The sequence below is a fragment of the Adiantum capillus-veneris genome, chromosome 2 (assembly GCF_014529385.1).
Source record: "Adiantum capillus-veneris isolate H3 chromosome 2, ASM1452938v2, whole genome shotgun sequence".
In the NCBI taxonomy this organism is placed as follows: domain Eukaryota; kingdom Viridiplantae; phylum Streptophyta; class Polypodiopsida; order Polypodiales; family Pteridaceae; genus Adiantum; species Adiantum capillus-veneris.
Window position 1 is genome coordinate 57,230,414 of NC_140932.1, and position 12,223 is coordinate 57,242,636.

The 12,223-nt window shown below is 43.2% G+C and overlaps 1 protein-coding gene across 1 annotated transcript; it reads left to right on the forward strand.

Annotated features, from left to right (window-relative positions):
* Window positions 1-8,262: 8,262 nt before the first annotated feature.
* LOC147462834 (protein JINGUBANG-like) lies at window positions 8,263-10,598 on the forward strand. The gene has a single exon (XM_086527574.1). It carries the CDS (start codon window positions 8,332-8,334, stop codon window positions 9,637-9,639), a length of 1,308 nt encoding a protein of 435 aa, XP_086383700.1. The 5' UTR covers window positions 8,263-8,331; the 3' UTR covers window positions 9,640-10,598.
* The last annotated feature ends 1,625 nt before the right edge of the window (window positions 10,599-12,223 follow it).

Below are 12,223 nucleotides of genomic sequence, written 5' to 3' on the forward strand. Positions count from 1 at the left end.
GTAAAATGGCTCTGGTGTACTCAAAAAACAGACCAAAAAAAAGCTCAAAAAACACAGTCTCTCTGACACTGTAAGCTGTGGGTAAACTCGTCCTGCACCTGTACTGTCTCTCACTATCCTGTCACTGTCCTATAAGCATAGACTCACAGTCAATACATCCTAGCTGCCTATCTAAGGGTGCTCGAGGGATCGCTCCAAGACCTGTATCACCGAAAGGATCTCAACATTGGAGAATCCCCCAGCTCAATAAAACCTCACTCGACCCTCAACAAAGGCTGCAGTAAATCTAACAGTACATAGACTTCCCACAAAGTCATACATCCACAAATTTCCCACTGTATGTTGTAACCGCTGCGGCGGTTGTTTACTGCGTGACTCACAGCCAGCAAACCCTCAACAGACATACATCATCTCTGACAATACATCCCATGTGGAAGTACCTGCAATGTCAGGATGAAATCTGGAATATCAAGCAGCAAACACAAGCTACCTGATGAACTAGTGGATGTCGCCTACAGTCTGTGTATAGATACGCCCGCGTCGTATGTGACATGCCTCCAAGAATTGTGAGCCGTCCTTCGATGTGTAGACAGCCACAAATCAACACTCTGGGAGTGTCGATATCCTCAGCACCTGCAGTCGTAGGCCGAAAACCCCAAATTTGCAGAGTCGGATCTGCACCCGTCGAGACCACGTAGTCGAAAATGGCCTGCGCAGACCTTTGTTGAAGCCGAACGGTGACTCGAGCCGTGTCTTCGCCTGTCAAATTTCACTCCAATCTGAGCTGGTGACTCTAGCCTCCTGCAGTGCTGCCCCGAGCCTCGATCTGAGCTCTGATACCAGTTGAAGGAGTACGAGCGGAAGTGCAACGCGAGAGAGAGTGCGAGAAGAAGAGCACGACGATATGGTGAACTCGCTCTGCTGTAATGTGTAGAGCAAAGTGAGTTCTTATTAGCTTTTTACAAAAGAAAATGTATACATACCTGGCGGCCCGCCCACTTACCTGGGCGACCACATTGGGCTTTATACCCCAACAGACATACGCGCTCTTGACAATGCTCAAAGCTTACCTAATCAACTATGGATGGTTTGGGCAAACGCACAAGCCGTTTTTGCATTCTGTTTGCGTTTTTTCGTAGAAAACGCAAACGAACCTCAGAAACGGCTTGTATATTTAGTGTTTCATCTTGCCGTTTTGTCTATGGCTTGCCATACGTGCTCTAAACTTTTTATAAAGCTTACCTAATCAACTATGGATGGTTTGGGCAAGTGTTGAAGCCGTTTCAGAAGTCCGTTTGTGTTTTTTTGTGGAAAAACGCGAACGGACTTCAGAAACAGCTATGGATGGTTTGGGCAAGCGCACAAGCTGTTTTCAAAGTCCGTTTGCGTTTTTTCGTAGAAAAACGCGAACGGACTTCAGAAACGGCTTGTATATTTGGCGTTTCTTCTTGTGATGTTGCTTACGGCTTGCCATATGCGCTCTTGACATTGCCTAAAGCTTACCCAATAAACTATGGATGGTTTGGGCAAGCTCTCAGGTAATTCGACACTACATACTAAACACTTGAAGTGAAGTGCTAAATGAATTAAAAGACAAAGTCATCAGCATGCTGCATGACGAGTTTCCCCATGTCAAATCAGCGCTCTGAAGTGCAGAAATCAATAAAGCATGGGTGGAGCAGACCAGATTGACTGGCCAAAGAAGATCTGAAGAATGTAAAGCAAGCAACACGTCAAAATCCCGACAAGTGGAAGCAACAAAAGGAGATAGCCAGAGTGGAAGAAGGGAGCTCGCACCACTTGGGGAGCGACGGATGGACGTCATTTGAGGCCAACGTTGTAAGTGTTTGTTAACCTCACGGCACACGGACACCCTATCGCCTACGATGGACGCGTATTATGTATTATTTAGAGTCAGGTACCGGGCTTGTCGGACCAATAGGGAAAGGTAGAGTGATCGCCGATGAGAGGCGCACTTTAACTTGGACATTCAAGGGATTAGTTGGTTAAGCATGGACGCCCAAGTGTGAATGGGGTGAGCTCCTATAAAAGCCAACTAAACCTAATTTTTACTCATTCTCTCATTTGTGCAATAGAAGAGTGCTCTTGCTCCATCTCCATCTTCTTCTTCTTCACCTCCTTGTGTGTGTGTGTGTGAGAGAGAGAGAGAGAGGGAGAGTGTGTGTGCGATCGAGCATTACGAAGGCACGACGGCGGCGAAGCGGTTGAGCGTGGCACGACTACAGCTTCTTCTTCATCGCGGCGAGGAATCCACCACAAAGGCGAGCGTAGAGCGGTGAATGACACACCCTTTGTTCTCTTGAGATTGCTAGTTTAAGCTTGTTGTGTGCTTGGAGCCGTTTGTGGCTCGCACACGGTGTATTGGCAAGTCCCTTGCTTCGACAGTGTGGCAAGGAGCGCACAGTGTTATTGCATCACCCTTTAGGTTTGGTAGTTATGCGTATTTGTAGTTTTAAATTCTAACATAACATTTTCTTTGTATGTTTTGAACAGTGGTCGATGATTGGACATGAACCCACACCATACGAGCGCGAGTATGGGGACAGAAAGGGCTTAAATGTCCTTATAGACATTCAGAGTTATCACTCCGAATTGGTTAGTATTTAACCTTACACTCTTACAAACATTATATTTTAATAATAAGCTAAAAATTAGATTGTTTTGTAATTATATATTTATACTTACATAAAATCTTTTTGTTTTGTTTTTTTTTTGCGGTATCCGACAGATATGCCGCTTGGACGCGATGAGACGTCAGATTAGTCGACATCAAAGTAGCCGTAGCTAGATAACACTAGTTGTGTTTTTTCATAACATGTATTAGGAGATGACGTGTGTACGTCAATTTTGTAACTATTGGCCAACAATGTATTTTTCCAATAATTAATGACAATTGCGTTGTAGCTAGTACATTTTAATCAAAGCTTAATAATTAAGTAATTTTGCCTATGATGTGTATAATTTTTTTAATTTATTACTTTGTCAATTACTTTTGTCGATATACTTTTGTCAGTTTTTTTGCATCTTAGTTTTTGAAAACTTTATGTTCAAAATGCTTGATGGGGTGGCAGGGTAATGTATGCCCTGTCACCAAAGAAATTTATTCTCGAGCGTCGCTATATACATCGCTATTTTTGAACTTGCAGCGTCGCTGTATGCGTCTCTATTTGCGTCGCTATATGCGTCTCTATTTTCATCGCTATATGCGTCTCTATTTTCATTGCTATATGCGTCTCTATGTAGCGACGCAAATAGAGACGCAGATAGAGACGCAAATAGCGACGTTCTCTTTTTGACACGCATAGCGACGCTTATAGTGACGCCGGGGGTAAAAATATCCCCGTGTATTTCTCTCCTCCTCTTATAAGGATGATGTTCATCATGTGGATGAGGTCTCCTAAAGTCCAGCTACTCACGTAGTCCAGCTGCCCTTGTCCCCTACTCTCCTCAACCTGAACTTGAAGAGCATCTCTCTCTTTCTCTCTCTGTGTGTGTGTGTGTGTGTGTGTGTGTGTGTGTGTGCACGTTGAGTGTCCGTGCTGCCATCATATGTGCTGCCCAACCTGCTCATTATCTTCCTGGCGAAACTCTCCTCCTCTTATAAGGATGATGATCATCATGTCGATAAGGTCTCCTGAAGTCCAACTACTCATGTAGTCTAGCTGTCCTTGTCCCCTACTCTCCTCAGCCTGAACTTGAAGAGCATCTCTCTCTGTCTCTCTCTCTCTCTCTCTCTCTCTCTCTCTCTCCATGTTGTGAGTCAGTACCACCATTGTTTTGCTAAGCTTGCTCATCATCCTAGTGACCAAGCTCTCCCCTTCTCATGATGAGGATGATCATGATCATATCGAGGACATCTTGTACCATATAGTTGCTCCTCTTGTTGACCTCATTCCTCGCTCTTCTCAGCCTACTGACCAGCTTGAAGAGAAATTCTCTCTCTCTCTCTCTCTCTCTCTCTCTCTCTCTCTCTCACACACACACACACACACACACACACACACACACACACACACACACACACACAGCTTCGACATGCACATCACAACTGAGAAAACTGGGGTCTACTATATTTCAATTGGGAAATTTACACAACTTTTAGGGTAAATACCTACAAAATATTTGAAATTTTACCTTAAAATTTTTAGTGTAAATCCCTTCATCCTCCCTTTCTACGTATCGAGTGGCCAGCCTTGTGCATGTCGCTGCTTCTTCTTCCTCCCTTTATCCTCCTCTATGTTGTGCATGTCAAGTCATTGGAAAACCATGCTTCTCTCTCTCTCTCTCTCTCTCTCTCTCTCTCTCTCTCTCTCTCTCTCTCTCCATCAATCAACCCCCATACGTTTTGCTGCATGATCGAACCTATGTACGTCCACGTACTTGTCTTACTTATTTATTCTCTCTCTCTCTCTCCCTCTCTCTCTCTCTCCTCTTTCTGTTCCTCCTAGTGTTTGGGAAGACTATGTCTCTGCTAAGCCTTCAGCTGGTCGATAAATAAAAAAATCAATTGAATGGAGGGAGTGTTCGGGTAATATCATTTTTCCAAACATACAAAATTCCTTTCCTTGAATTTTTCAAGAGGGAATTTTTAACAATTATGTTATATATTTTTATTTTTGCACTATTTTTCTCTATTTTGGAGAGGAAGTTCTCGTTTTCTCCTTGCTCTCAACCAGCATTTTTGAAATTGAAATCGGCACGATATTAAGCTATGATACATTTTTCCCAAACATTGGAGATAAGAAAAAAATCACGTGAAAATTTCAAAAAAATAGCGTAAACTGCTAAAAATGTCATTTATTTTGCAAATTTTATATCCTAAAGGGAAGTTTGTATGTTCCTAAAAATTAATTTTGCTTGAACCTTGGTCCCTCCCGTACATCTCTCTCTCTCTCTCTCTCTCTCTCTCTCTCTCTCTCTCTCTCTCTCTCTCGTTCATGCACCTTGGCTCCAGTGTTTGGGAAAAATCATTTTTCAAAAAATACAAAATTCCTTTCCTTCAATTTTCTAAGAGTAATTTTTTTTCTAAAAGTTACTTTTTCAGGTTTTTACACTGTTTATCTCTATTTTGGGATGGAATTTCTCCTTTTTCCTTGCACTCAATCGGCATTTTGGAAATTGAAAACGACACGATATTAAGCTGAGACACATTTTCCCACTGAGTCGCTGGCCTACCCTGGTTCACCATGCCATAGCTGGCACCCCCACAACCTGCTACGGCACTGCGACGGTTGACCCTAGCATCCCGGACCTAAGGCCGCGCGATTGTCCCAGCCCGTACATTTGTGTGTGTGTGTGTGTGTGTGTGTGCACGCGCGTGTGTGTATGTGTGTGTGTGTTCTTCTTTTCTCTCCCTGGCTCTCGGCATTCGTACAGAACAAGCATAAGGCTAGATAGCCACCATTGACTCTCTCACATTCTCTCTCTTTGCGTTCGCTCTCTCTCTCTCTCTCTCTCTCTCTCTCTCTCTCTCTCTCTCTCTCTCTCTCTCTCTCTCTCTCTCTCTCTCTCTCTCTCTCTCTCTCTCTCTGTGGTTTGCACTCAAGGCCTGAGCATGTGGCTGGCCAAAAAGTCTCTCTCATATTCTTTCTCGTTCGCACGCTCGTCGCTGTCTAGACTTGCTGTTGCTGCTGCAGGGCACATTGACCTGAGCAAGGAAATAATGACACGTGTCCGAGGGGGGGCTGGAATCCCTCCCCATTTTATTACACTGTAGATATGGATAGATTTCCGTCCCCATTCAACTTAGACTGCCATTCAAACCAAACTATGGAGCACAATCGACTCTTTTACTAAGAAACAACAAGGAGTAAAGGAAGAAACGGATTCCGCCTTTGATAAGAGATGAGGCTTGGATAAAGTGAAGGCCCGGTCTCCCAAGTTTTTCCTTCGCTTGCTAAAGTTTTAACTTTTTCCTTTTTCAGTGTACATGAGTAACGTACGACACAATGGAACGTTGATCGGTATTTGGAAAGACCATATCCCTTCACTGTCCACATGATGCCTCTTTACAAATAGCCTACCATGCAAAAGCCACTCCAAAAGCTGTGCATACAACATAAGTAGAGAAGTTGGCTGTCTTGTCATGTGTGTGTGTGTGTGTGTGTGAGTGAATGTGTGTGTGTGTGTGTGTGTGTGTGTGTGTGTGTGTGTGTGAGAGAGAGAGAGAGAGAGAGAGAGAGAGAGAGAGAGAGAGAGAGACGAGTCTTGTTTAGCTTGTGTGATATGATAGAATGTCGCGTTAAGCCACTATGATTGGTAGCAGCTCCGCTGAGCTAAAGCGTAGAGAAGACTACAAGCTATGGATGCCAAGGTCTGATGGGCAATGGTGAGAGCGGGGGGCAGACGAAGGGAGCTCAAAGTAAATGATTGCAATTGAAGTGGGGTGTATGTGCTTCCAAGCTGTGGATAGGAAGGAGGAGCTGGATGAGCTTGAAGTTGGCATGGGAGTTTGGAAGCTTGTGGTGGAGGTGGTGTACGGGTGCAATCTTATGCCAAAGGATGGACAGGGCTTATCAAGTGCATATGTACAAGGCGATTTTGAAGTACGGCTTATGTACACAACTAAGATAAGCCTGTACAACCATATTGACTCTCTCATTCTCTCTCTTTGTGTTCGCATTTCAAGGTTCACGCTCTCTCTCTCTCTCTCTCTCTCTCTCTCTCTCTCTCTCTCTATATATATATATATATATATATATATATATATATATATATATATATTGTTCGCACTCAGGACGTGAGTCTATCACCGGCAAAAAAGTTATATACATAGACGTGAGCCTATCACCGGCCAAAAAGTTTCTCTCTTAGTCTCTCTTGTTCGCATGCTTGTCGCTGTCTAGACTTGCTGCCGTAGGGCACATTGGCGTGAGCAAGGAAATAGCGACACATGTGGGGGGGAGGAATCCCTCCCCCTTTTATTGGCTTTCTAAAAGAAGCCTTAGAGGAGAGTTGAGTTCGGGATACTTTCAATGTTTTCGGTGATGATTGAGACTTGCTTTAATTTTTTCTATATTTTAAAATATAAATGAATCTTTTTAATTCACCTTCCATTTCACATACATGGCTTGACTTGTGATGATTGAGACTTGCTTAATGTTTTGTCTATTTTAAAATATAAATATAATTTTTTTATTTCACCTTTCATTTCACATCCTCACATGGCTTGACTTCTCTTGCATTCTATTTTTCTAAAATATTGTAGTGAAGCTTCTACACACACACATTTATTTAGTTATATTTTACACACGTGTATGTAAAATATAAATAAATAACATATATATATATATATATATATATATGTATAAAATTTACTAAAATTATCATATATATATATATATACATATATATATATATACAGACACACATGAGGAGAGGGAAGAAAAACCGATGAAATCTGTGAGAACTTACACATTTCAAAAAAAAATGCTAATATTTTTGGTTTACTTCTTTTGCAAGGAGGAAACTAGGTCACTTAATAAAAAAGATATTCTTGAACAATGCTTTACCTTATATAATTCAGCTAATCTCAACCTCATGATTTTATAACTTTCTTACCGTATTAGAAAGCCCAGCTAATCTCAACCTCATGATTTTATAACTTTCTTACTGTATTAGAAAGCCACCGTAACCCTTTCACTTGTCATAGTATAGAATAGATATATATATAGATAGATAGATTGTCTTTCTCAGTTCCAGACAGACACCCTTACAACCGAACCAAAATTTGGAGCAATCCATATCGTCTATATTTGAAAAACTATTTGAAAAAATCTTGAACCGGAAGACTTTGAATAGCATTAAAAACTCACATGTGCAATATCTCCCGATCTTTTTGCGAAAAATGCGGGTTGGTGGTTGTACGAAATACGAATGGGACGTGGGTAATTGGGGTTCCTCCTATTGTCTACGTCAAATAGCGTATGCTGTACGTTTAATAATGCGGAACGGGGTGAGTTGGCCTCATGAGGTTAATGGATACAGTGCTGCCGTAGCCTATGAAGTGGAGGTTTGCGGGGCGTGGAGCCGGTGGATCTCCCATCAACATCCTTCGACTCAGATCTAATTGCTGACAATCTCCGGAGCCGCTGCATGTAGGTATGCCATCCATCTGTCTATGCAGCTGTGCTATGGTAAGCAGTAGAAACACGCAAATGAAAATGACATCTCTAACTATATAACGAGGTCCTTGAACGACTTACAACCGGCCATTCCGCTTTCTGTAATTGTAATTTTAGAAGTACTCTCTACTTACATTAACGCCTTGATAGCCACACCTTAATTTTCTGGCTTCTCTACACGGTCAAAATGCCCGGCGTGATCACAAGTCCCCGCATCAGTCCCGCCCTCGATCTCGCCTTCGCTTCTCCTCAATATCTCGATTCATCTACTCATGCCTGTCAACAATCTCGACAGTACCGTAGCACCCTGAAGCTAGCATCAGAATCCCAAGCCGCCGGCCCTGTCACAGGCCTCGCCACCTGCAATGGCCTCCTCTTCAGCATCTGCCAGGCAGACGCCCGCAGCTTGCAGGCCTGGACGGAGCTCGGCCTTTCGTCCTCTGCCACGCCTCCCGATCTCACCCTTCCTCCTGCGTCGGCCGTGGAAGTGGCTGGCTCCGAATGGGTGGCCACCGCTCACAAGGACCTCAAAATCAGGCTTTGGCGCCCATCACAAACCGGTGGAGCAGAGCTCCAGCAGGTAGGCTCATCGCTCCCTAGCCTTCGCCAACTGTTCTACAACTGGACGCTGCAACACAGCTACGTGCAAACGCGGCGTCACGGTAAGAAGCGCGGCTGGATGCAGCACACCGATACCATAAGCGCCCTCGCTTTCTCCGCCAACCGCACCCTCCTTTACTCCGCCTCCTGGGACCGCACTGTCAAGGTCTGGAGCCTGCACACCATGCAATGCCAGGAATCCTTCACAGCCCACATGGACTCCATCAACGCCATGCTGGTGGGACCCTCGGATGGCTTGCTCTACACCGGCTCTGCTGACAAATCCATCAAAGTATGGTGCCCCCGGCCCACATCCACCAAGGGAGAACGTCGGAAATACAAGCACTCCATGGTGGTGGCACTGCAGGAACAAGGCGCCGCTGTCAACGCGATGGTGGAGAGTGGTGACGGGAGCTTGCTATACTCAGGTGGTTCGAATGGGCAGGTGTTGGTTTGGAGGAGAAGCTCGCCAAGCTGGCCTCACAAAGCGGCGCATGCTGCCCAGCTGTTCAGGTTGCAAGAGAAATTGCAAGGTCATACCCGGGCAGTGCTGTGCTTAGCCTTCCTGCAATCGAGTAAAGGAATTGACACGTCTCCACTCCTTGTCAGCGGCTCGGCCGACAGGACAATCCGAGTGTGGAGCCAACAACAACAACAATATAGCAGCTGTAGACGTAGCTCCGGCTATGAGCATCCGAATCATGAGTGCATTGCGGTGGTGAGGGGTCATACAGCCCCCGTGCGAAGCCTCCAGGTCGGCGTGGAAGAGCTGCGTGGGGTATGTGCCGATGTAGCGTTCTCGGGCAGCCTCGACGGCTCCATCAAGATGTGGATGATGTCACAAATTGCCATCACGTCTAATGCTTCAGACGTAGATCTCGAGGCATCCCACTAAATTTAAATTGCCATGCAGTTCACGTGCATGCCAATTAAACAGCTTGAGAGAGAGAGAGAGATCAGAGAGCCTCGTCACTATATGGCACGGTTCTAGGCCAGAGGGGATCTAGGGCCCAAGTTTAGGGGTGTGAGGCGGCTTTAATTTCGGTCGTCGGATCACGCAGTGAACTGGGGGTGAACTCAGAGAAAAAATGGTGTCCCAAGTTCACTCCTAGTTCACCTGCCTCGCGGGGTGTGGGTCGAACCTGGAACATTTCGGTTGCCACATGAATGCTCTACCACCACGTTAGCGCGCGTCGATGTTCATGTTGGGATGACACATGATCACACCCTAGTTTAGGCGCCCCTAGTTCACCCTCAGTTCACCCCTAGTTCACCCATCCCTAGTTCACTTTGTGATTCGACGACGAAGATTAAAGCCGTCTCGCGTCCCCAAATTTAGGCCCTTGATCCCCTTTGGCCTAGAACTGTGTCATATAGTGACGAGGATCAGAGAGGCCCAAGACATATAGCACTGAATGCCAATGATCACTCAATTGCATCCCAACATTTACTTTGGAGCTTCACTTGGATCATCCAAACATCAAAAAAGATCACATGAGGGCTAGTGTTCGAGAAAAATCGTTTCTCCAAACATATAAAATTCCTTTTCTTGATTTCTCAAGAGGAAATTTTAGAAAAAAAGATCATTTTTTTAAAGTTTTTACACTATTTTTTTTCTATTTTGGAGTGGAATTTCTCCTTTTCCGTTTGCCCTCAACCGGCATTTTTGAAATGGAAAACGACACGATATTAAGTTGAGACACATTTTTCACGAACAGTGCATGAGGCCATTTAGGTGCCCTCACTCAAGAGGGCGTAAGAGGTAAGACTTGATGGACAAGACATTTGATTGGACAAGAATTGGAGAAGTGTATGTTTGGAGGTCACAATCAAGCTCTATCAAAGAAAATATATCCCAAAGAGTTTGTGAATCAGGCATTATTTCTTGTGCATTGAGTATATTTTGACTATATTAGTATATCATCACAATTATTGAAACTAAGGCTAGTTTTGATTAAATGGGGTAGCTTATTCTGTAAAGCTTAATTCTTCAACCTTTGAGAAGTATATGTGATATTTGCGGTCTTCCCATCTCTCCTTTTTGTCCTTCATGTTCTCAAAATGGTATTAGAGTTCAAAAGAGTAAAAAGATGATGTTGTTTGCTTTCGCACCATATTGTCTATCCCTCGTATATGTGCATATTTATTTAATGATTTTTTTCATATTGAGAAAAGAGAGGTTATATTAACTCAACAAAGAATCCACAGAGAACCTCAAGAAATATATGTCTTGAGGGGATAACTTTTTTATGTTCAATGATGGGACATCATAAATGCATTGAAATAATATGATGTGGAAGAAAGATTTGAAGGGTGCTTTTAAAAAGAACGTGTATCTTTAAAAGCATATGATGTGGCTTTACAGAGTAATTGGCACCACTTCAAGAAGGGTCGTTTCCGTTGAGAATATGTGCTCTCATCTTACTATACATGTACGTGAGTGTAGGACTCTACACCACTCTATCATTATTAAGTTAATAGATTTTGACTCTTATGCTCATCTCTTCCAACATGAGTGACTCAACTCATAGATAAGAAATTTTAAGATTAGTCATTGAACACACATGATATACATAATTTATACATAATGATCCTCAGGTAATAGCACAATGTCATTTTTTTGGGTTTTGTGTTTTAGTCAAACCACCGACAACCAAGGATGACATCAACATGCATGTCTTGTGAGAGCATCACTTAAAATTTTACCTGCTCCTCATGCTTTTGAATGTTAAGAGTAACAACCACTTCCTTTTGACTTGTAGCCATACCTAGGAATGTTTTGCTATTCTGCTTGCATGGAATAATCTCGAGTATTCTTGAGATTACTTTTGACTTGTAGCCATACCTAGGATTGTTAATTTTCTATCTTCCTTACATAGAGTAATTTTGAGTATTCTTTGGATGCTATCTGAATCATATTGAGCTTTACTTCGTCATCCACGGTAGAGCAATGTATACTTGCTACATTTTCACTACTGAGAACTATAGCTATCCTCGTTGGTGGCTCTATTGAAGATACCTATCTTGCTACTGTTGTGGTCTCATCTTGATCTAGTTGGTTCTCTAGGGAGGCCAATCGTTCAAGGCTTTTGTTCCTCTAAGTGAAATACCTTCAGGCTTTTAGTTTTCTATAGCTTTGCTCTTCTTTACTTCTTGTCTTGATGGTAATTCCTTCTCTATAGCTTTCGTGTTTGCTAACAATTGTGTTTTAATTGCACGTATTGTCACCAAGTCTACTGGGAGTTTTGTTGGGTGGAGATGAAACATAATCTAATGAGTTCTATCTTGGTATTAATCTTCACTTGTATTGTATTCAAAGGATTTGTGTTGTCTTTCGTTGGTGATAAATCTGATTCTCTTTATTCTTGGTTGTCTTTGAAGACGTCTCATTTGAACTCCGTATCTCTAGAACTATCTGGGCTAGTGACATTCCAAAGATAAAGTTGTTTGGTACATCTTTTGTTTTCATCACATGAAAT

Bases quoted from the DNA above. Each gene is read 5' to 3' on its own strand.
- LOC147462834 (XM_086527574.1), top strand. From the start codon at position 8,332: ATGCCCGGCGTGATCACAAGTCCCCGCATCAGTCCCGCCCTCGATCTC.